This window comes from Tetrao urogallus (genome assembly GCF_951394365.1).
Source record: "Tetrao urogallus genome assembly, chromosome: 14".
In the NCBI taxonomy this organism is placed as follows: domain Eukaryota; kingdom Metazoa; phylum Chordata; class Aves; order Galliformes; family Phasianidae; genus Tetrao; species Tetrao urogallus.
The window spans coordinates 3626708-3653064 of NC_136827.1; the positions used below are offsets into that span (position 1 = coordinate 3626708).

General features: G+C 36.0%; 1 protein-coding gene across 1 annotated transcript in view; it reads right to left on the reverse strand.

Moving 5' to 3' along the window:
- The window catches only part of DOCK2 (dedicator of cytokinesis 2), a gene marked incomplete at both ends in the record, with an annotated part of 154066 nt that overhangs the window by 93760 nt on the left and 33949 nt on the right, over positions 1 to 26357 (reverse strand). Inside the window, 6 exons of the mRNA XM_079542135.1 lie at positions 3993 to 4088; positions 7651 to 7793; positions 19203 to 19309; positions 19789 to 19859; positions 21998 to 22106; positions 24227 to 24361. Of these exons, the coding sequence (XP_079398261.1) occupies positions 3993 to 4088; positions 7651 to 7793; positions 19203 to 19309; positions 19789 to 19859; positions 21998 to 22106; positions 24227 to 24361 (661 nt within the window). The remainder of the gene's footprint in view (positions 1 to 3992; positions 4089 to 7650; positions 7794 to 19202; positions 19310 to 19788; positions 19860 to 21997; positions 22107 to 24226; positions 24362 to 26357) is intronic.

A 26357-nucleotide genomic window follows, 5' to 3' on the forward strand; every position in this document is an offset into this window, starting at 1 on the left:
GGAAAAAAAATATGAAATCAAGAGTTCACCTAAAGCACTGTCCTTCATAATGCTGAGTTGGCCCAGAGTTGTCAAGAAAGTTTATTTTAACTTTAACAAAGTACAACATAAGAATGCAGATAAGGTAAGAAACCATGTGCTACGTGAGTCAGCAGCGGCCTCCTAAAAAACTTCCTAGCCAAACATGTTCTAGAAATGTGCGTGGACAGAACTCATCTGGCTTCCAGAAGCCCTGATACTGTGAACAAAAACCCACAATAATTTAATTTAAAATGAAGTATGCCAGAAATAAATTATTCGTACAAAAGATTAAGCATCATAGTTTCACAATAAAGCCAGCTATACCAAAGGCAAGAGGTTATGATAGCGAGTTTTCTCACTATATCACACAACAGACTTAGCACAGAAAATTTTAAAAACAACTTTGGAGCAAAAAAACCTACTGTTAAATTAAATAGTAATAGTGAGAAGACATCAGCACAGCAGGATGACAGCATTGGAGAAGCAATGGAAAGGGTAGATAAACAAATAATAATGGCTAAAAGAATAACGGCTAAAAGAATTTTGTTGACTTAATTCATTGTGTAATGCCTGAAACCATCACCAGAGTAGGAATTAAATGTTAAAAATCAGAATAAATAAATTAAAAAAAAAAAAAACACCAACCAGAGCTAACTGATAACACTCACATACAAAATACTCAAATACTTTCTCTGAAGACATTTAATTGACAACTACAATGTGTGATTTATAAAATGCTGCACAGCACATAAATTCTAGACCTATGTTAGTTCAAATTGCAGTTTTATGGAGTCAACCTAACTTCCCTTAAAAATTCCAAATGCGTGAGAGGGGTAATGACTGCTTTTTGTCACGTACTGTCAGGTCATGCAGGGCTTTTTGTTGTTTCATGTAGCTCTTCTGAAAAAGTCACAATACTTAGCAATTATGCTACTTTAGATTCAGAATATCTTTGTAATGAAATATATCACCAAATGTATGTTTTGTAAATCTTTATGTTCTTTAAATGGGGTGCCATCTGTTGAAATAAAATCTTTTTCTTAAGTTTCAGGAGTTGATAAATAACAGACAATATTTTGATTTTAAAAGAAGAGAACAGTTGTTCTTTGGAAAGAAAAAATAAATGGGAAATGAATAAATGGTTCTTTCACAAAATCACTTTGCAGTTTTTCTAGGTAGAGAAAATGTCTGAATCCGAAAACTGAACAAAAAAGAGGCTTTAGCCAGTTTATTTTAATGTATGTTTTTTTTTTTTCTAAACAATGTCAGTTCCATAAAATGTTTTTTCTGGTTATGATCTTCTGAAAGAGCAGATCGGGTTATTAAAGCACTGTGGGTTTTTTGTTTGTTTTGTTGTTTGTTTGTTTGTTTCAATCCTGGGAATTTCCTTTGAAATGTTGGTTGTTTACATCCAGAAACTTTACTTTTATTTATGTCCATGGTGGAAAAGTAATAAATACAAATCTCTGCCTGATTGGTTTTTTTACAGCAAAGTCTTGATTTGTACAGTATCTTACTAATGTTGTCAGACTCTTCTTGCTAACTATTTAACCCTCTTGACCTTTGTTTAAACTAACAACGAGATGAAGATAAACTTTGGACTACCAACAGTGACCTTTAAAACGTCTACCATGCATCTGCAAACAACACAAAAACAATGTTTTTGTTTCCATAAACAAGCTGATACAGAATTAAGTACTTCCCTATTCTACATGCTTCTCTATATTTTGCTTCTTTAATTACGTCCGTGGTACTTCATTGCACCACTGTGTCCTGTAAGGAAAAGCCAAGATTCACATCAAGATTCCAGTACAGAATAAAGAGTTAATCTCACAAAATAAACTCGTCTTTCCTTATTACAAGATTAAAAGCACTTCAGTGATAATCACTAAGGAGACTTATTTGTTTCTTTTTTGTATTTTAACTAGTGGAAACAAAGCAAGACACCATTATAGCCTTCAACTGCCAAAATACCAAAGCAAAGCCTTCAGTGCCATTTAAGTGCCTTCCCTGCAGTAGCTGCAGGGAGCTAAATTACTTACCCATTACCGCCAACTTCTCCTGAGGAGATCATGTCCTTCTTAGTCTGACCTTTTCCAGTAATTACATGAACAAAGCTCACAGCATGTTGTTACCTGCTGTGCACAACGAAGAGCCTTCCCTGTGGTTCAAATGGTGTTGTACCAAGCAAAGATTAAAACTAGAAGTTCTAAGCCAAAAATCCATAGCTCCCTCTGTTAACAATCTAGAAGGTTACAAAAAACCTCCTCATCTCTGACAGAAGGCAAATAAATTTTAGTAGACTTAACAGCTGCAAACATTTACACCTGCAAAGAGTTACAGGCCTTTTAAACTGTAAACCTTGTCCAGCTGCAGCTATTCTGTGTCCACCTACACTGACAGAGCACATCATGCTTTTAGCTACTTGAGCTCACCTAAGCATTCTACAGAAAGCCACACTTCCTGACTAATTTCTGACTAATTCTGAAAAATTGTTCATTTAGGCTTTAAAGAAGTTCTGCCCTATCAAGTTTTGCCCATTAAAGCTAACCTGCAAAGTAAGTAACTGAACTGAAGACAGTATGCAGAATACAAAATGAGCTTGTTTTCACTTGTGCTTCATTTCTGACTGCAGATATTAATTTGTACTTCACAAAAAAAAGAATAATATATACAAAAGATTATCAAATTATCCCATTATGAGGTCTTGCCTCAGCTCTAAAACACCCTTCATTTTTGCTCTGAGAAACCTCTATAATATGATACACACACACTGTAAGAGGCAATGCAACAACACACACAGGTGATGGTGAGCAGTATTACCGTTCAGACATCTGCATGCCTAAACAAATTACAGAAGATGACAAAAAAAACCCTAAAATATGTTAGTTGACTGTAAGCATCTTGTTTCTTAGTGTTTATTAAGTATTATGATATGTTTTGTAGGATTAAAAGTTTTATTTTGTTTCTGCATTTACTATTCATGGTATGCATGAATACTTCTCAGTTGATTGCTTATGTCATCCATAAAACAGAAAACATTTTCAAACACTAGAAAACTGACAGGTTCATTGTTTTCTCATTCAGAGCCTGCTCCTGTTATGACTATACATACACATTAGAGTGATGCAAACAGAACAGAGTTCTGATGCACAGATAATAAGATTTCTGAAACTTGCAGATGTAACACTTGAGTATTTTAAGTGACCATTGGCAAATATCCCTGAAGAACTCAGCTACTAGGAGGCTGATTACTAGGAGAACATTACACTTCAAATGGCTCAAAAACTGCTATTTTGGTTTTCCAGATCAAGAAAATACAGAAATCTTACAAAGACATGCAACACACCTCTCAAGGCTGAAACGATCAAGTAAACGCTGTTGATGATTTTGCAGAATAATGCAATTCTCTAAGAATAAGATAGAATACATATCTTCTTTTCAGTGCCCAATCTGAAGGACAAGTTTCAGAACACAATGGCTTGCATTCTCAGAAGTAGTCTAAGTCAAGAGAATGAGTTATGTTGCACATACCTAAATCTAAGTAAGTTGTAGAATCTGTCCTTGAATATAACTTCTAAGCCACAGAATACCCGCAAAAAACTCATGCAACTGCTCCGTTTGAGCACATCTCCAGACATTTTTCCTGTGTGCATTAGGTACCAGCAGGAAGAAATGGAGCATCCAATTGAGCTGTTTGCATAGGAAAGCAATTAACTTTAGACGTAGAGGTTTTTGGCTTTGATTTCATTTTCTGTTTTTTAAAGCTCACCTGTCAGTGCTCAACTAAAATTTGGAAGACAGTAAAGTTGAACAGTGGAATCAAAAAGAGAGCAAGGCTTTTAGATCTTTCATTTTAAATCTCAAAAAGTCCACAAGTAAGGTCTCTGCAAACATTGTATTTGCATTTTTACAGGAGAATTATTAAATAATCTTCAAAGTATTAAAAGAAACATTGAAATATTACTCACAATTAAGGAATCATCTCGTCTCATTGTAATAACAGTTTTGTTCACTGTGCGTAATAACTGTACCATTATTTCTTGAATATGGTGATAAGTTGATGCCTGAAAACAACAAAAAAGTAGTTTTCCAGTTAAATTCATATCTCTTGTAAAACATAAGACCAATTATTTCCATGTTGACAGTTATCTAACTACACCGTGGAAAGAATAATACTAACTTCTTGTTCCAGTAATGTCAGTGGAATATTTATTTCAAGTGGTGCAATTCAGTTTTAGCCCAAGCCATTACAAACTCTGCTTTGTTTGAAATCATCACTTTCCATCTCTCATCAAGGAACTTGTGTGTTTTCCCAATGAGTTGTTTATAGCTTAATAGCAAAACCCTGGGAACAGGTGATTGAAATGAACTGTGATACTCTTCACATCTGCCTGTAGCCCTCAGTATTGTTTAGACTTCAAGAACAATCTCAGCTTGCACTCACAAAGTATGTAATTAGTAATGGAAAAAGTTCACTTCACTTTGCGAGGACACAAAAAGAGGTCTCCATTGCCACAGTACTGGTCAATTGGGCTGCTACTACATTAGAGACCCACTACAGGTCAGTACCATGTTTTTCCAACCATTCACCAACTTGAATCAAGTGACAGGTAGCTTTGCCTTCCTATTCAGCAAGGGCAAAAAACCTCACAAACTAAAAATGGTGTTAACCTTCAGATAGTATTCTAAAAACACTACAGCTCAGAGCATGTCATTTGCAAAGAATACTTTCTTTTCACTCAGAAAAGATTACCCTGTGCTAACTACAGCACTTAAACAGTTTCTTGGTTAGAACTCTGTTCCTGCAGCTATCAAATGTAGAGATCAAAACTGGCAAGTCAGCTGGAACTGTTACTTACTGTGCTGCAATAAATATTCTATGATTTGGCCTCTTTTGCAATATGTTTTCTTTAGTCATATTATCTTATGATACTTCCATTATTAAAAAAGTGCAGAGTTGTAAAACGTCTCACTTGAATCACAGTCATCCTTTCATGAAAAGAGTACAGCTTTAAATTGAAATACCTTTAGAATGAATTAAGTATTATAATTGCTTGAAGATGTCAAGACAATACAGAGATGCTTGGATATACTAATGAGCAACCCTTCAAGCAACTCTACAGTTTCTACTGGATCTGCTTTTAAAACTGTTATTATTTCTTCATTTCTACATAGAGTTGTTAAGCATTTTTCTAAAATGCTTTCTTTCATGGAATTCTTGAGGATACTCTCAGACTCATTTCCTGGAGACCTCTGAAGTAATTTCCCAACCCAATTTAGTAGCTTTCATTAAATTACTAGTATATGCCATGGTTCCAAGAACTGTACCAACAGTTTCATCAACTTTCAGTCTTGCTTAATTGCTTAACATGTTTATCCTGTATAAAAATAAGTTCAGTTTAATTTTCCATGTCTCAAGAAAAACATACAAGGTATGTAGAAATTACTAGAAATCATGTGAGATATTTTCCTGCTATATTCATGATGTATCCATGTCTTTTGTCACTGTTTGCTCCTAGCCACAATTATAATTTACTTTTTAGAAGGCACAGTGTTTTTTTTTCTTGAACAATAAACACAGTACATTTGTTGAAACATTAACGCTGTACAGAATCACAAGCCCATGTCTAACAGCCTATTATATAGTTCCATCCTAACCACACACTTTACTATAAACAGAATTTTTTTGTCATTTAAAAAAAAAAAAAGGTACTTTTATGTTACTAGATTATTTTTTTGAGAATCTCATGAAGTATTTACATAAACTCTTCAGTCTACGTAAACCAGAGCAGGATATAGAACCAGTTATACTTTTTGTATGGGTTATTAATTGCATATGAAAACTAGAAAACTGGCAGAGCAACACCAAGACAAGAACTGCTTAGAGATATTTTTAATTCAGTTCAGCAGTTGAAATCTGGAAGTAAGAAATAACATGTATTTCTAAATGTATTTAGAGTACCCTGAACATACACAAAAGAACAAACAGCCCCGAACCGTCAGCTGTGTAGCAGCACTTTGCACACTTTCACACTTCCCTTTGTCACAGGGAATTCACTTGTTTACTCGTTTGCTTTTGTTGGTTTTATTTCTGCTTTGATCCAAAGACAAAGGATCTTATAAGCCACGATTGCTTTTTTCCATGTTTTCGTACATGCTGTACCTTAATTGTCAGTAACAGTTCAGACTATTATATAATGGTTTCAAAATTAACCATAACTCCATCATTGAAGGTGAATTCTATTCTGAGTTCACAAGTAGTGCATAACATACCTTTCTTGGGAAAAGGAAAAAACATATGCTCAAGTAATTAAAGGTTATTTTCCACTAAGTCTTTGAATTTTCAGAGACATGTTAGCACATGCATTAAAACAGTCCATCACATTTCTACATCATTCAGGATATCTCAATTCCTACTCTTGGAAATTAAACAATATACAAGCTACACAACTCCTACAGACTGCACTGGACCACATGTATGTATACCAAGCAGCAAGACTTTGATTTCTTCAAATTGTTCTGCATGCAGCGATTCTTGTTCACTCATGGAAACGTGAGCTACAGAGCCAAACTTCCAGGAGCAGCTTTTACAATGGACAGTAACCTCAAGGTTGAAAATAGTGTATGTGATGCACATGCAGCAAGTATTAATCTATAGCTCATAATATACATTAAAGGATCACCAGGGAGATTTTGCCTGTGCAAACAGACAGGTCAGTTATGAACTCACAAAAAAAATAAAGTCACACACCACACTGCAGTGATTTCATTATTAGAAAAAGTATGCAATGACCCATAGCGAAAGCTGGAATAAAATGAAAACTTGCCTTTATCCAGAGCCTTCAAAGTTTGAAGAAATATAAAGCCCAGAACAAAATAAGCACCTGTTCATGGGAGGAACTACAATTTGGCTAATGCAATTGTGGGCTCTTCTCAGAAAAGCTCAACTGATCGTGAAACTTTATTGAATAACTTTCTACTCATGAAAGGATGAAGGACTGAAAAGGCAACTAGATATTCTCTCAAATAAGGAAAGCAATCACTCAAACCACTATTTTTACAGTGCTCCAAATTACAGGAGCCCAAGTGAAAAATGGCAGTCTCAAAATTAAGTAAAGTATAGTAAAGAGTAATGTTCACACACTGCTGAAAGCAGAAAGCAGAGAGTTGCAGTATTTGTGCACTGAAAAACATTTCTCTTCAGAACAAGATTTTTTATAAAAGGAAACAACATGAAATTTGAAAATTATTCCAAGTACCTACAATAACAGTCCAATTCATTTCAGTAGTTACACCGTGGAACTTTACCAGCCCAAACTAGACAGAAGCTCTGCTAGGACAAAATCAATGCTACCTCTGCTTCTAATCATACCGTGGTGATTTACAGCTGCTGGCTACCTAAGGAATATAAAATTTGGAAAGAAAAGAGACAGCGTAGATTTCAGCATTTCACATTTAATACACCAACTGCTCTAAATTAAGTTTGTGAAAAATAGGAAAATAGTTCAATTTGACACTAGCTTGCATTAAAAATTTAAATTAGATTCATCTGCATCAATAATTTACCACTTGATCAGCTCAGCCTTACTGCAGTTGTGAACCACCTAAATCATCATCAATACTTACAGGGTCTTGACAGCTCAGAACCTCCAGGATGCTATTGAGTAATTCAACACAGTACTTCTTCTCTTGGACCTGCTGATCATCTTTCTGTTCCAGTAATTCCTTCAGTTCTTTAGTAATGACAGGGAGCAGAATGTCCCTGCATTCTGAAAGAAAGAAAAAAAGGGTGTTAAGAGCAAATATAAATCAAACACTGCTTGCAAATAGATCTTCCTCCAAACAGTGAAACAAATACCCTTTAACATCTATAACCAATTGCAATGTGGAACAGTGTCTCAGGGTTACTCTAAAACTTGTGTGATACTTTTCCAAGTTAACAATATTTCTTATATATAAAAGACCAATTCTTTGAGGAATATAAATTGCTTCAGCTGAATACTGAACACTGCTTAACTCATCCCGAACAACTACTGACAAATGATTCAATTTCTACACAAAGGGACTAGAAATACTTATTTTTAAGTAGTGACATGATTTTAATGAATAAAAATAATTTAAAAATTATCATTTCAGAAAATAAGACGCAAAATAACAATTGTTCTGTGTGCATCATTTTGAAGCATGACTTCTAAGAACACATACAAAAGCGCAGATAGCAAACAGATTCTTATGAAAGGATTTTCATGCCTACAAAGAGCAAGAACTGTGCATACATGTGTTCTTGATTAAATGCAAGGAACATGACAAACTAATTACACTGTAGTTTTACATATATTGAGATAGAGATCCTTATTGAAATGCTAAGGGGAGAAGATGCACAAACTTTAAATAAACTTCAGAGAAGGCACTGAAGGCACTGACTATCAAGGAACAAAAGGTAAAAAAGATTATTTTTTTCAAATGTATTGACATGCTGTGAAGTGATTGAAGTAGCACCTTATTTGTACATTATACAATTAAAGACTACAAGGCGGCAGAGTGAATAATTCTGAGCAAATACTTCACAAACTTCATGTATCTATGAAAAAAAAGCCCTGAGATAAAAGCAGAGCAAAATGCAGACTGAAATTTTCCACTTCAGAATAAAAGGCATTTCCAGCAAAATATTCAATTAAAAAACATTCTAGTAACTGCTAGACAGCTAAAGTTCTTACTCCCATAACTTGATTGAATTCTTATTGCTTAAAACAGTCTACTTGTTGTAAGCATTATGGAAAATATACACCATCACTTGCTTACTATTTTCTATCAAAGCCACATAACTAGAAAATTTCTCGATTTCTACAAGCTAGAACAAAAACGTGACTTTCATTCATTTAAGAATTATTTTTAAAATCCATACCCAGATATTCAGTATTGTAATACACTGACAAACACAGCGTGAGCCACAGCAGAGGTACATACAGTGAGATTTAGAATCAAGCCAGGGACACAGAATCCTCGTTATAAGAGTGTCAGTAACAAGAAGGGAGGAGGGAAAGAAATTAAAGGGTGAGAAAAAATTGGAAGATTATTAATTCTTGTAATTTTGTAGATGAAACAAGAGAGGTTATCATTGGAGATTATTTTTATTTCAATTAACAGCTCCTAGCCATATAGGCCAGCAGGATTTAATTGTGCCTTAGGGGCAGATTCATTTCTTTCCTAAGAAACTATCTATACTACTACATGACTTGAATAAAAAGCAATGGATCTCATATTCCTATAACAGTTCTTCCAAGCTACAAGAGACATTTAATTTGGTGAGTACGGTACAAACCCAAAAGTAACACAGCAACACTGTATTTCCTGTTCAGGGAGCAACACAGAGAGAGTTTACGCAAGTTGTGTTTCAGGGGGAAGAGGGAGAGGAGATGCGCAGGCACAAGCTGCCCAGTGAGGCTGTGGATGCCCCACAGCTGGAGGCGTTCAAGGGCAGGTTGGATGGGACCCCTAATTTAGTACTTGATCTACTGGTTGGCAACCCCACCTGTGGCAGGGGGGTTGGAATTTGCTGATCCTTGAGGTCCCTTTTCAACACAAGCCATCCTATGATTTTATGATTTCCACCCAACTAAAACAGCCTTTAGAGACAACTCAACACAGATGGGAAGGAGATGGCAGGAAGGATGGCAGTTTTAAGTGCTAGCTGTTTTTCTGCCTGATGAATGAGGTAATGGGATGGACTGCCAGCAAAAAACAGACACACTCTTTCTTAACATTAGAATCTGTGGAAAAAAACAAAAACAAGAAATGCTGAACATTTTACTGCCTTCTATTTTTTAGAAACTAGAATAAAACGTATGTTGCCTCAAACTGTATCTGAACATGATACATCACCATACAGTGTGAACCTCTTGCATTTATTTCATCAGCATCTCCCAGAATAATGTTCTACATACAGATTAGCCCCAAATTCCAGCACACTTCTCAGAGAGAAGTTCCCTGATAAGAGCTTAATGAATAAGGTTCATTCAGGTAAAAGATTAAGTATAGCTGCATGTAATTTTGAAACTCCTCTTTCATCATATTCTTCATATTTAATTATTTCTTCTGTGTCAGGTAAGTGAAATCAAATTTCAGGTCATTAATGCAATAATGTCATTAGAAAAGACATTTGGGTCTCCTTCAGCAAAAACCACAGATGTGCTTCATTCCTGACTGCCTCGTATGTGCAGCCAAAATGGTAATAAAAATTTAACACCACTTTTGTCTCCCTTAGGAAACACTACTCTTGATTACCTGGCAAGACTACAGTCCCAGCCATCTGTTAGGATTGTTTCATGCCCACTTACACTGGCATGCCAAATTAGTGAGGACATAGATGTCATCTGAATATAGATTTAGAGCAAAGCCTTAAAAATAAAATCAGTGAACAACATCCTTTCAACAAAGAGAGACTTCTGATGGCAGTCAGTGCACAGTTTTGGTGCCATGCTTCTTCACAAAGCACATCTGTTCACAACTGCATGCATCTTTCTACAAGCAGTCTTCCCTCTCCTTTATTTGACACCTAAATCTTTGTTGGAAGAGGGATGAAGTTAAAATTGTATGCATCTTTTTCATGGGTAAATCCAAATTTCACAGAAGAGCCAAAGAGCAGAGGGGTGCTGTAGGGTCACCTACAGACTGACAGCACTGTAAGCTACAAAGCCTTTGTGTGTCTGCAATTCAGTGCTGACACAGGAAGGAGAAACACGGTGGTGGATCTTATGAAATCAGCACACATCATTGTATCATATCAAGCTGGTCGTTCAAAGCAAATGTCAGCAAGAAAGGTTAGATGGCAGAATAGGCACAGTCTTAATGGTCACAGCACACCAGCAACTCCAAGCATAAATACAGTGCAATGCAACCACTTCCCCACTTCAAGGGATATCTTCAACTTTCTTGCAGGAGCTGAGTAATATCACTTACTGGAATGCAGCCAGAGCAACAACTAACACTACTATTGCTGTAGCCAAAACAACATTCTGAGCTCTCGGTGTCTTTTCCAGTTTGCAGTCACAGCAGTCTGCCAGCCTGACACAAATGCTTGTCAGCATGTCCTCCCTGGCAGATTTAAAAGTTTGCCTTCTGTTTGAACAATGGAATATTTATGAATTCTAACATTTTGTTTTATTGATACACTAAATTTTGCTAAAAAAAGCAGTAGCTTTGTGCTGACTTCTATTATATATCTTTCTTCTCTCTATTCCACTTAAAGGAGTTAGAAAAAAATCAGTATTTTAAAATGTAAACTTGTAAGTTAACTGTTAAAATTAGTTCACATAGCTAGATTTGGATTTTCCCCCATATGACAAATATTTCATAAATATATTTTTTATTCTTAAAAAACTATTAAAGGGGTGAAGACTAGGAGAAGGTTACGAGAAACAAATACTTAAGGAAGTATACAGCACAGTGCATGTTCCTCAATAAACAGAAGAAGTTAAAGGCTTTAATCCTCGTGTGTCACCACAAATGCATGAGAATACCTGCAGGTACACATATGCCTTCCTTGTCCACATCAAGCTACTTCAGGAATAAAACCGGGAAGAAGTGAATGCAGTATTTGAAAAGTGATGCTTTAAGGGTAACATAACACTAAAACTACTACTGAATATTAACAAAATGAAGAAAGGAGAAAAAAAACACCACAAAAGTATTTCTTAAAAGAACTTTTTTAAAACTAGAGTAATTAACACAAGAATGGATCTACAGGAAATGCTTTGTTTCACTACAGAGCCATTTTTAAGGGGTTTTATGAAAAGTGAATGTTTTCAGCTTTTTCCCAGTAGCTAAAAATGGGAGAGTGAAGTGCGTTATCAAACTCCTACATTTATGCATTTTAAAATGTTGGAAGTTTGTGCCAAACAGTGAAGGAAAACAGCCACAGAAAATGAAAAACAAAAGTTCTGCTTAAAAACTCGTATCAATGGGAATACAAGTTGTTGTGGAAATAGTTACAATTTTTATTCATAACTCAAACTCTGGCAATAATAAAACAGAAAGATGTTTAAGTCAAATTACTATTATTCATTCTACTGCTCTTTAATTTGCATTATTTATTAAAGAATAAATCTCAGATCTGACTTAAATCTTTTCTCTTCTAGATCACCAATGCATTTAACACTGATACTTTTCAAGCGGTAAAATGAAAGCATCAGAACATTCCAACACCACCAAAATTTGTAATATTCACATTAATATTAGGAAACCAACCTAGCTGTCGACATATGCACATACACATTTTGTTTAAACAAAGTGTACAGCAGAAAGAGTCCTTCCATTAGAAAAACAACTACTATCATTTCAACATTCCTTCTGGCATTTGGCAGATTAACCACTACAGATAACATATGTCTCTTGCTGCTGCTCTTCCAGAAATCAGCAAGTCGTTTGCATATGCTGAACATGCAGGAGCTGTGTCTACAGCTAGTGATCAGAGGCTCTGGATTTTGGGCTAAGAGACAGAAGCTCTATTCCCAGCCCTGCTGGTGACCATCTGTGTGACCTACTTAGAGTTTATATTCTTTGGAGTAGATCTCATGGTGTTTTGCTACAGAATAAACTCTTAATCAGGAGTGGACCTCCAGAGAATACAAAGACAAAAGCAGCAGTGTGAATACAGACACTTCCTATTATTCTTCTAAGCATTCTATATCGATTTCACACCAATAAAAAAGCAACTCTCCAAGGCTGATTTACAAACTGCAACATAATGTCAGTGAATACTACATGATCAGCTTAGAAAAAAACAACTATTTCCAAATATTGTAAGCTCATAAGTACTAACATTATCAAAAAATGCAAGCAATTTGTAAACAACTACATCTGTAAAACGGTGACTCTCAAAAACAGAGGCATTGTGAGGGAAGAGAGATTATGGTAACACTCATCCTATCGTGTCCATAGGACAATGTATCAATGTATCCTACCTGACAAAAGCACTCAGTTCTGTGAGCAACTAGAGAGAAAGGTTTTGAAAGCCTAGAATTAAATACCAGCACATTCACCTTAATCTCAACACTTCCAACTTCAGGCTCATATGTAATTTAATAGAACCAAATTTCACAGATTTTTTTTTTTTTTTTTTTTTTTTAGTTTTTGGAAACATTTCACTGTTTTCCCAATTCTACTTCCTTAGGAAGCATTATGAATGTTAATGGATAAAGGAAGAGAAATACCAGTATGCGAAATCTAATTAAATTTAAGATCTATAGACAATACCACTGAGAGTAGAAGTAAATGAACTTAACAGGAATTCTGATGAACTACATGGAAAAAGATTACGTGCTAAAGCCTTGAGGAAAAAAGGATAATCTGAAACATACAAATTAATATACTTCACTGTAATTGGCAATTTAGTTAAGTATATTCCATATTCACAGAAGAACACTACTTCCAGATAAACGTGAACTTTAGTTAATGATATTGTTAATTATCATGCTGGATCCTATTTTGCGATACACTACATATGCTTCTATTCTTGTTAATTACCTTCCACATCATTGCTTCAAGTAATGAATTAGACAGTGCCTACACCCTGCAAACGCTGTGGTAAACGTGATTAATTTTAGAATGAATTGTATTTGATGCTGACCACTAAAAGATGGTTTGGGGAGTTTTATTTCTTTTTTAAACCAAGGTAATATACATGGAGATGGATTTGTTGGCTCTCTCTGTGCACTGTACAGAAATATTTTTCATGCCTCTGTAATATCAGTCAGAGATAAATCATTTTGTACTGGTCTTTTCACATTTTACTGTGTAGGCAATTAAGCATGCTGCGGAATTTTTCCTTTCTACAACTTGCAGGTTAAGCCCAAACATTGTGAAACCACAGCATACTGCAAGTCTTGAAACATCAGTTACAAATAAAAACATCCTGCAGTTACATCAAGGTCAATTTTCTGTCATTAGAAACACAGGCAGATCAGGTGAAAGAAAATCTTTAGAAAGAAAACCACAACATATTTAGGTAATACTATTGAAGCAATACTGACTTTGTTAGCTAACCACAGTCAGAATTTCTCCACGTAACGGACTCACAGGAAGTAAAACCTACTTGGGAGAGCCCCTCTTTGGACTGTATCAAGGACAGCGAAAAGGCATGACCCCCCTTCTCCATCAGAGAAAGGAAATGGTGAGGTCTGGATACATCCAAGTTTCAAACTCTACAAAAATGCCAAGAAGTTTTATTCTCTTACTTAATCAAAGTATTGAAATACAAAATCTTTCAATTAATATTCTTTAGTTAAAGCAAATATTATCTGACTAGCAAGAAAATACTAACATAATGCTAAGATAAGAAAGATAACAGTGTACATGTTAGCTTTCTTTTACAAGGACATCTACCTCATTTCTCTGTTTTAGAAACTTTCTTCAGAATATCATCTTTTATTTTAAACTAATAATTAAAAACATCAGTTGGTATCTCCTGAGGCTCCTCTACAAACAATATAATCTAAGCACTGTTATATAATAATATATTGCATATTGGTAACATCATCTTAATGTAGATCTTGCATGTCATAGAATGGTTTGGGGTGGAAGAGACCTTTAAGATCTTCTAGTTCCAACTCCCTGCTACAGGCAGGGACACCTCCCTCTAGACCAGGCTGCTCACAGCCCCATCCAGCCTGGCCTGAAATGCCTCCAGGGAGGGGGGCATCCACAGCCTCACTGGGCAACAAGTTCCAGGTGTCTCAGCACCCTCACAGTAAAGAATTTTTTCTAGTATCTAGTCTAAGCCATCACAACTATCTAAACAAGCTATTAGTTGTACATACTCAAAATACACAGCCTTTACTCTCAATTACTGGAACAAGTTTGAATCAGTGACTTACTCTGCAGATATGCAAGATTTTAATAACCAGTGTAAAGATGCTAGGCTAGCAAACAGCTAAAATAAGTACTATATGCTACATTTATGGTCTTAGCTGACTAGTTTTCCTGTTAAGTGTTTTATGTTAGCAAAAATTGCACATTGAGATTTTGTACATTAAATTTATAACTAGAATTCAGTGACTCCAGTAACTACTCATCTAGGAAAAAAAAAATGTACCAATCATCTGATCAGCAGTATCAGCAGTACAACACAGCACCATTTGTCATTTTTTATAAAAGTTCCTCAGTATTAGAAATCTTTTTAGCAAAACTTCCTACTCACTATTACTCTGTAAACTTCAAAATAGAAAATACATGCCCTTTTAACAATTTGCAACATGATCTGAAGTTGACATTTTGTATCACATCCCAGCAATGTATTTCAAGACTTCAGACAATCAGCATTTAAAAATCAGGCAGCAAACTTTTACTATTATTTATCTACAAGCAGTAAGATCTTTACCAAGAATTAGGCATTAACAAACTGTAGCTAAAGCAAAGGCTTGTTAAACCCATGAAAGAAATCCCACCCTAAACACACAGTAATTGTAACTTGCTTTGAATCTCACTAATGGTTGAAGAAAGACAACCTTAACAACTGGGAAAACACTGGTTTTGCTTCTGAAAACTTAGCAGCAGATTATCAAGTAAAAGTGCAAAAACAGCCAAGCATCAAATTCAGTTGCTTCCTTATTACATGGTAAGTAAACCTGTGCCTCCTGCTTTGAGGACCGTGCAGAATGGAAGGTTCATCTCCTTTGGAGCTGGCTGTAAGAAAACTACAAACAGGGTTTGGGAAAGGAATAAGACCAAAAACTGAGAGGAGAGGAGGTGTTGGTTTTGAGGAGATGAAGAGCTACGTCAAACATTCCAGTTCTGACTGCTGCTAAAGAGCTCTTGGAAATTACAATCCTTTATTACCTGTTCAGAATCAGCTGAATTGAACATACAGCTGAATTACATACAGCTTCTTTATGGACTGTTGCAGAGTGCTTGAATATGCATGAATATGTATGACAATACTAGTTAATCATGTGCAAAAACAAATGGTGCTGCCCAAAGTATGTACTTCAAAACAAAAATTTCCTGGTATGATGTTTATGTTTAAAGCAAGCCTAAGTTATGAGTCTTAAATATTCCTATCACAGTGATTTTGATATTTCTAATATAAAGAAAAACACAAATATTCATTTGCAACAAGGCATTAGCACTGCTTCATTATCACCTGTATGAGCCCTTTTAAAGTGACCTGATTTTCAGCTAATGTGATGACATCACATTGGGGACTGTTGCCAAACATCTTCTACAGACCTTAAGCTGAATTCCAAAGCTATGCTTAGAATGAGATGGTGTTCATATAGCTATCAAATAGATACATCCAACATAGGTAAAGTAAATACAGGACATTTTTAATTTAACTTGGATAAAACAAGAAGGAAAAAAGAGCTGCCAATCTCTGTTCCTTTTATATATAAGCAATTACTTAAATAAGTAATAAATAATTCCACAGTGGTTGCTTGAGACAGAATAAATTCAGAAATGACCTATTAGAATATCACCTAGGGTGAAGGACTCCCACTGAATTAAAAAAGCTCAAGGTTTGCAGAATGGTTGGATTCCCCAGAGAAACACATTTCCCAGATGTTAACATATTTTTCAGTATAAAGCTGAGAAAAAAACTCATACTTCTACACATTCAGATAAAAGTTACAGGTTCTTTTACAATACTGTACCACTTCAGAACCAAATAAGACATTTAAGAAAAAAGGGCAAGTGTATCTTTGGACAAACTGCAGATTTGGAGAGAGAAAAAACAAGCAGCATGCAGCCTGATGATAAAAGCATGACATAAACAAAGCAAGCAGCTGTAAGAATTGCCAAGGATGACTGAATCACCAAAGACTCATCTAGAAGAACCATAAATTGTCAATTGCACTGATTAAGGGGGACATCTGGTTTTGTCTAGCCAAAATTCTATTTTTGTTCCTAATTCTTCCCCCCCCCCCCCAAATCCCATACATTCCATTCCCCTTTTTCTCTCCTGCAGATGACCATTTAGTTATGCGCTTGATGCAACAGTTTATTTCTAGTTTAAATTCAATTTTAGCAAATCAAGTCAGAAAATATATCTCTATATATCTGCAACTCAGTGGATCCTAAACTCAAGGCCCGCTGGCACCAGACTGTTAGCTTAAAACAAAATATTTCCATATCCCTTTGAAAAACACACACTTTGTGAGGTTAGACCTAAGGCAAAACTTTGGTTAATAACCAGCTTTGAAAGCATTAAACATTGAGCATTTATGAAGGAAAAGATAAATCATATTTAAATGGCAGCTGCAACCTTAGGCAATACCGTGCCTGTGTCACACTCCTGCCTAATGGGAGGAGGCTCTCAAGCAGGATGATGCTCCTCTGACAATTAGCACCAGCTTACAGAATGCTCCCAATTTCACATAGCACTTCAAATATTCTATATTTCAAGTGCTACACAGATGTGTTAAGATTACCACATACATTCAAGACCACTTTTGTGGTCTCCATATGCATGCTTACGCTTCTGTCACAAACACTCCAAACTATGAATTTGCTCAAAATAATTGTTCTGTTTTGAGAACCAGACACTGCCTTCAGATCCATAATACCTGCACACTCTCTGAGCAATTCTTTGTGAGAATGATGTTCTCAACACTGGATTAGAATCCAAGTTCTAGTTCTTTAACAATTTTGTACAAAAATCTATTACAAAAAAATTACCACATTGCTTCATCTCCAAAATAAATGCTTCTATGTATGATCTTATCGTGTTGTAAATGCACTCATGACAGCACATACCCCTCGGGTAAATTAAATATCTCCCATAAAACATAAGTAACAAAAAGACACAGATAACTCTTCACCCTGCAGCAATTTGTGGAATCACATTCACTTACAGAGACTACACGAGGAAGAGAACAGCTCTTCTGTCAATTTCATCTGTCTCCAAGTACTGCAAAGGGAATCTAAACACTCCAGTTTGAATCCAGGTATCCAACTCCAATATTTGCTATTACTTGCTGTGAACATCCCTCTTGCTGGTAAATTTTGTTTTTCAGTAATTAACTGAAATCACATATTTCTAACAACTGCAAGATCATAGTTGTTCACATTTGTCAGTAAAGATGTTGACCTAAATAACCAAATTAAGAAGCAAAGTCCCAATCTTCAGTAAGAGAAGAAGAGTAACAGCATACAAGTCACAGCATTTTTACTGTATCCTTCTCTGTAACTATACAGCAGTACTACCTGCTACCACTGTTGCAACTGTTTGCAGAATTGCTATCCGTGAACTGTTGCTAAGCTACACCATAGCACACTTACAGCTTTTCTTTACCTAGGTAGAAGTCCCATGTATCATCAGTTGTCTGCACAGGGTTTCACTTTGCGTTTCTACTTCACTAGAATGCTTACAGTGGGGTTCAAAGAATATACATATATATACCATTATATTAGAGGAAAGATATGAAATTATTTCTGTGAGTTCCATGTTCCTTCTTTGGCAGTACAGATGCTTTGCACAATTGCCATTAGATAAAAAGCTGGAAACCCTCTCCATTGGTCAGGCTTCTGGAACTCACACTCCCGTAGTATTAGAGAATAGGTTTATTATTCTTATCATTTGAAGTACTCAGAAAAACAGTTAAGAAAATTTAAGAAAGGAACAATAAGCCCCTGGTTACTTCCTAGAACACAGTATTTCTTCAGAAGCTTAGTAAACAAATGTTGACTTTACAGTTAATCTTGATCAGTTCAAGAGAGCTGAGGAGCCATCATGGAGCAGAAGTGCCCAGGCATGCTCAAACTGAACTTAAAAACCAGAGCCAGAAATTTATTTTTCACATTGATGGAAAGGTTTTTATGAATGGGAAAAGTGTCAGCTTTGAAAAGGCACATTAATGGGGACATTATTCTGTTGTGATGTTTCTGTTTGAGTTTACAAATATTTATGTGTGACAGCTGAAGTACAGTTACCTAAACAAGTTGTTTGAAGATACACAGAAAACACTAAACCAGATTTTCTCCCACAAAGCCAGCAGCTCACTCTAACTACTGGTCACAGCTGGGACTTAAGAGGACCTAGCAGTTTCTTTTTGGAGATCTGAAGATTCTGATGGCCAATCATGGGGACTGTTAGTTCTACTGAATTTCAAACATGAGTTACACAAAACAGAAGTCAACATTTTCACTCTCATTTATTTTAAGCCCTAAAGGCATTCAGTACTTACCTTGCTTTTTAAAAAGGTTGCTGCGCACGATTTCCCTCATGGACTGCACCTTCTGCTTCTGGAGCTTCACCGGAGGAATACAAGTGTAAAATTCATATAGCAGTTGGCTGCATGGAAAGGATAAGTGCCATAAACACACATGCCACAGTTTAATAAAAAAAATAGCAAGAACAAAATGCTATATGGTTCTAAACATTTACTTCTTTTTAAGATTTTGACTTATTTCTCATGTCACAATCACTTGGAGCAGTGTGAAGTTAGATTATTTTTTTCTCCCAATGCAATAAAGATGTTTTTTAATGTACTGGAGGCAATTCATCTTTGACAAATAAAGGTAATCATTTCAAGCTGCTAAAATGAGATTTGGTTCTCTTGAATAGAATTTATTCAAGGAGAAAAAAAAACAACAAAACTGATAAGTTATTCCACTTGGACATTTCATTGAGTTACTTCTTAAGAACTGGACCTCAGTAAATAAAAAAATCAATTCATAGTAATTTATTCCAGGTAGGAATTAGTGTTACGATGTATACCACGTTACACATGACCATGTGATACATTTAGGAAAGGTTCAAAATCAGCTCACCTCAGTAACTTGGCATCAAACACCATTTCAACGTCATGAAGGACTGATGGGATGTATTTCAAGGCAGCAACCTGAACCAGAACACAAATTGTGTTAATTCTGTAGGTTTATCTGCGCGTAGAGCAAACACAATGCAAAGCACTGAATAAAAGCACTGAAACAGAAGCACATAAAACAAAGTGACAAATTTGGATTTCTTCTGTCAGGCTGAAATTTTGCATGACATCTTAATACAATATCTCATGAAGTGATTTTTAGTTTTATTTTTATTTTTTGAAACAAAGATTCAATCATAATGCAATAGTTGGTTGACAAGAGAAACAACACCAAGAGACAGTCCTTTCTCTGAAACAAATCAGCTGTTTTCTGTCCCTGCTTCAGCTGAAAACTGAATTTCTACCTGCCACATGCATTTGTGACTATCAAAATTAAGACCACAGTATGAATTTTTTGCTTACTGGGTAAAAGCTATAGCTAATCTGTGCTGCCATTATGAACTGCTTGCAGCCTGGTCTAGCATTAAATGTGGAGCTTGGTGGCCCTCCTGAGGCAAGGGGCTTGGAGCTTGATCATCCATGAGGTGCCTTCCAATCCAACTTATTCTATGGTTCTATGAACTTAGCATTTAAGAAAATGCCTACAAATAATAAATCGCATCTGCATGCTGCTATAAAGTGAAGAAAATTAAGTGTATTAAGCTTTCATTCAATTAATCTCTGCCTGGTTCAGAGTAAAAGAATTATGAAACTAATAGCAGCTTCAGTTCATTACACAACTCAAAGGTGTAAGTTACAGCTAACATTCTGCTGGGAACTAACTTACTGAACAGTTTGTTTCTGATATAGCTTTAATTTTTTATATCAGTTCCACCTTTGGTACATCCTGGTTTGTTAAATGAAGTAGGAACAAATTCCAAAAATGTGGAGTATGTGAAGGTTTACTGTCTTTCCTTCTAGGTAATATGGTGTACCCTAAAAGACAGATTGAACACATTATCTAGAAAACGCACGCTGAAATTTCGTGTTTTACTTTTACTGAGAATAGTGGAGTTTCCTGCCTGCCTTGCTAATAGACACAACTCTTGCTTTGGGTCATTTGTTTATACCTAACGTAAGAAGTAAATAAGAAGGCACTTTCAGCTTTACAAAACCCAGATAAATTTCAAAAATGCCAAACAGGAGGGCTTCCATTACCTCCTGAAGTCCACACATACTTGAACTACAACCATTTACAAGCTGAATTAACAACAAAAAAAAGTTTTTAAATAATGAACTACTACCATGCATCAAAGGTGGTCTCAAAACACTGTAAACAAGGAACAAATGGAACACAAATCTTGACTATTTAAGTCTCTTAAACTCAGTGTAAAGCAATTCAAATACAATCAAAGTAGTATTTATGCTTAGTTCTTTAGCAGGCACGTATAATTCCAGGCAAAGTATCAGAGAATACAACTGTCCAAAAAGTCAACCATCTGGAACATTTATTCAGAGCAGAAAAAAATCCATTGCCTTCTTCTTCCTAGTAGGTCTCAAAGCAAAAGGAATCAAATCATAAATTCAGGAAAATTCAAGCCCAATACAACCTCCTTGTAGCAAAGAATGTATGAAGCACCAATATTGCAGTTATCCAGTAAGACCTGCTTCCGACTTGAAGTGCACAGCTCTGACAATTTCCTATTTGAATGCAGAACTACATATCAACTATTGATAATTAATGGCCTTAGCAGCTCCTCTTCTTCCTGTTTCCTTAAAGCACCTGATCCAAAAAGTGAGAATAAATAGAACTGACATGATCCTATTTTCGGATGCTTAAATCTCATATCTTCAAAATGCCAATACTTTACTTCTCAATCTTTACTCCTCAAACTACAATGGAAGAAATTCCTGTTTAGCACTACCTGAAGAAACTCTCAGTGGAGGCCACACCTTCCTGGATTCCTCAAGAAATTCTAACATCCACATGTTCATTTTTTCACTCCAGGACTGTGTGCTAAAAATGATGTAAATGTATCTTCTTTTGGCTTTTTCTGCATCAACTTTATTAAGAAATTTTCGGTAAAGGACAGTTACAAAAGAGAAACAGACCATAAATTTGCCTAACAGTGTCTCACCCTCAATTTTGATAAACAAACAACGAACAAAATACTGTAAAATCATACTACAAAAGTCATAAACAGACTTAATTTGTGCCAAGCACACACACCAACCTGCAACAAAATGGTAGTTTTATGTTGGCTTTTCATCAGGTTATTGATGGATTCAAACAGCCTCCTCATAGATTCTTCAAATTCTGTTTGTTCTTTGCCTTCATATAATCTGTTGGGACAGGCTCTAGGTTATCATTTCAGAATTAAAAATAACAACATAGCTCCAAATGTGCCAGGTTCAATATTAACTTAAAAATACTTTTTAGAAGTCAGTATAATATCACATATATTGATATTTCAGCCACGGGTTTTAACTGTTATCCACTGTATTGAGAAGGTGTTCTTCAGCTTGAATACAACATAATTAAATTTTCAAAAAGTTGTGGGGTGTTTTTTTGTTTTTTGTTTTTTCCAAAAAAGGCTGTAAAGAGAGAAACCTGTCAAATTTGAAGTCACTAGAAAAGGTAAAAAGAGTTCATTTCACTTACCAAGAGAAAAATCTATATTAGCTCTATTAACTCAAAATATTTGCCTCTGAGATGTCTTCTCTCAGTCTGACAATTAATTACTTCAATTCTAAATACTAACTCTTTTCCTGGGAAGAAATTGCATTAATCCATTTCTTCCAGATTTCCTCCATTTCCTTGCACTAGTCAGTCACTCTTGACTGAGAAGTTCAATGGTAACAGCTAGAAATGGCTATACAGCATCAAATGAGATTGTTTACTGTTTTCCTGGTTTAGTTGACAGCTAAAGCTAAACAAGGGCATTTACTGTGTATAATAATAATTGTCGGACTGAACCTGGAGTTTCAGACCTTCAGTTAAGGTAGTTACAAGGCAAACTAGAAGGTGTAAATACGTACAGCTAATCAATGGAATAGGCACCATATTGCAGTAACCTGGTTAACCAGGGACTGTTCAATGTGCACATTTATGCTGCTTGCTAATATGACACATTAAGATGGAGAGTAAAGCTTTGCAAGCAAAAACAAACATACAAACAACTCTGGCTTCTGTCCTTCAGCCTTGCAACAATTGTCCCATTATCCCCTACAGAATGCTTCCTCCTGCAAGGCTCTCAATACCTGTTTTTGCTAGGACATCTATTTAAAAAAAAAAAAAAAAAATTAAAGTTTTGGAACTACTTTTAAACTTCCATTCTCAGGATCACCGTTCGTTTTGTTTATACAGCTTCTCATCTTGTTTGCGTGGATCCATTTAGAAATAGAAAGTTCTTATGGTCAAGAATATTTCTGAGGGACTATGTACCTGCAGCCCATGTCTTTTAAATCCACTATTTTGGCCAAAATTTCAGTCTATCACACAACACAATTAATTTCACAAGACACCAAACTTACATGGATTTTTTGAAAAATGAGCAGTAGAATAACAGAAAAGCTGTACTAGAGCTCCCACTGACCAAAAGGTAGATAAGAATGGCACAGATCTGTTCTGTTGGCTGCCAATCACGAGCATAAAACCAACAGCTGGGTTACCCACAAATCTGAGTTTGCCATTACGTATCTTCTGGCATTGCATACCTTTGGCACATGTCAGGGGGGCAACAGAACAAGTTCTATGGGGAAAGCAGCTGAACATAAGTGGAAAGAACAGAAATGAAGAGAGAAAAGATGTAGAAGGGATCTGCAGGATACAGATAGAGATTACAGACTGTAAGGGCTAGTGGAGGAAGTGGAGTTTATCAATACTGTGGTGAAAGTTTTCCGCTTCCACTTCCTTTATTCTTCTCTGCTCCCTTTTTCCCATGCCTAAATACAACTCATAAACAATATGCTTCATCTGTTTGCCTGAGTCTTTCCTATAAATTTCAAATTGACTCCAAACTACGTTCAGTTGTACAATAATTACTGAAAATTACCTTGTTCTCTGCATAGCCTGAGCTGCTGAACACAGTTATATCTCAAGAATAAACATCCAGCTTTCAGTTCTCTCTCACAATGTTTGGCCATCCGTTGGTGCTAGGCCAACCCATCTGATACTACAGATAATCAGCCTTTCAAACTGGCCATTACTACATGCATCTCTGGGACTTACACTGCAAATCAGACAGCAATTATTTGAGGTTTGCCACTCCAAAAAAAAAAAAAAAAGGTTATTTCATCAAAGCCTGTATCTCAGACCTGTTGCAGCATCAGAAAGTTTTTGTGGTTTACTTGCAAAAAATGAAAACTGTAGTTCTATTTTCCAGTCAACTTTTTCTGATTCGTAAGTCTATTATTCTGTGATATTGCACTGATTGTTACATGGCAGTAGCTTGGGTACTTACTGTGAAAATAACGTTCTGGATCTAACAATGAATTTGAAAACATATTCTAGTGCCTTCAGAGTTCTTAAGATAGGTTCACATTGCTCTCCACGGCTAGAAATATCCAAGTAAGTCTTCAGAACACTCATCAGTTTCCTGTAGTTAGGAAAAACTTTTTAAAATAACCTCTTTTGACAACTCTGTGAATATTTATGCTTAATCTAGCACACACATAACATTTATTTTTATGTTTATGTCACATAAATTATATCAGTACAGAAGAAATAAGGAGGAAATTCTTAACTGCACAAACACCGAAATCTCATCCCAGCAGCATAAGTTCAAACAATCCTGGAAGCATCTTTAAAAATGCTTTAAATGATGTAATCTTCATTCTAATGTGGCAATAAGAAGGGCAGAAGCCATAGTTGATGTTCTGTTGGTTTAATTTTCCCCATAGATCAATAAAGGGATGGGAACATACTATTCCCTACCATAAATAAACAAAAACAACCAAAAAAAAAAAAAAATCAAACGAGCGCTTGCTTCTTGAAAAATTTAACAGTTTACCAGCTTTGCTGATGAAACTTCATGAAGTGAATTATTGCATTTTGACATTTTCACAAGGAAATAACAACTCCAGTAATGCCTAGCTAATGCACAGAATGTACATATATACATGTATTTATGCGTATATAACAGACATAACCTCAGCCCTAATGCACCATCTTATCTCCAGCTGCAGGACTGAAGTTCCATAATCTCAGCCTTTCGGGCAACTGTGGCACAATATCCATTGTGATTTCTATTTATTCCTCTGTATTGCTTCTCTGAATTCACAGCTCTGTGGTGAGTTAGAATAAAATTTATCTGACTTATGTGCAATGTCAGTCCATGGAGGGTTCCTCAATTCTCAATGTTAAGACATCCCAGAACTCTATAAACAAGGTACAAATGGATGACTAAACATAAACAGAAAGAAGACATCACAGTTTGGCCATAAGATCGTATCATCTCATTGTCTGAGCCCTTTTTTTGGCTCAGAGTTTGCTTTCCGAGGATTTCTTGCAATAAGACTCTGACTTAACTAGGAGATGAGTAGTGAGTGTTGCCGTGCAGCAGCCGACATCACTGTGTGGATAATTTTACATTTGAAAGCATTTCTATGGAGCTGTTTGCCTCCAGAAGAGATTGCTCAGGGCTGTTTACTGGCAGAAGATCTGGTCTGCGACCAAATAACTCCGGCTGCTATGGGAGAGTGCGGAATGATACCATTGTATCCTGTGAAGGTAAAATACAAGTTGGCACCTCCATGCTCCCTCTTATCTGCTGGCAAGGCCCAGAAGATGGGAACAAGGAGCTGTCACTCCAGAAGGAGTTGTCTCAACCACTTTGGCCTTTGTACTCCCTTTGGAAAGGGTTTCCATCATCGCTGTCAACCAAACAACCATCCCTGACAACACATCACTACTGAAGATTAACGTCTGAACTATGAAGCACACAGACCCACTGTGTTGACTATCTCTATCTTGCTTCCTACAAAGACTCCTTGCTTTTATTTCCTCTCTTTTCTATCACCTGTCTTCCCTTCCCTATCTCCCTGAACAACTAGGATTTGCAATAAACTGGTTGGGCTAACATCTGACCAGTTGTGTCTTAATCTCACCATCAGGCATCTATTAAAAGAAGCTCCTCTCCCTCCTGGAAATTGGAGCAAGACACTCTTGGAGTCAAAACACTTATTTAGGAATGACTTTCAACAGAACTTCCTTTCTTGGCTGAATGACAGGTTTAACTGGTCTAATCAGTAGCATCTGTAGACACTGGGTTCCAACTACAAGCTATGACAAAACTCTTCAAGTTACTCTGAAGTGAAGATAATTAGCAATGAATCATTGCTAGCATCAGAAAATGCCTCAATGACAACTACCTCCGTAGGAAAGCTACTGATCAAAGTTAATCTGTTGCTGAACTGGCAACATATTTCCACCTACTATCAATTTTCCTACCTCGCACCCAAAGCTATCTATCTGCTCAAATCTCCAGAGGCATAAGGCTCTATAAGATCTTATGTTTCACTTGGACACTGGGAATGAATGACCAGTAAGGAAAATCTGAGACAAGGAGAGCCAGTCCTTTGTTGATAATACTC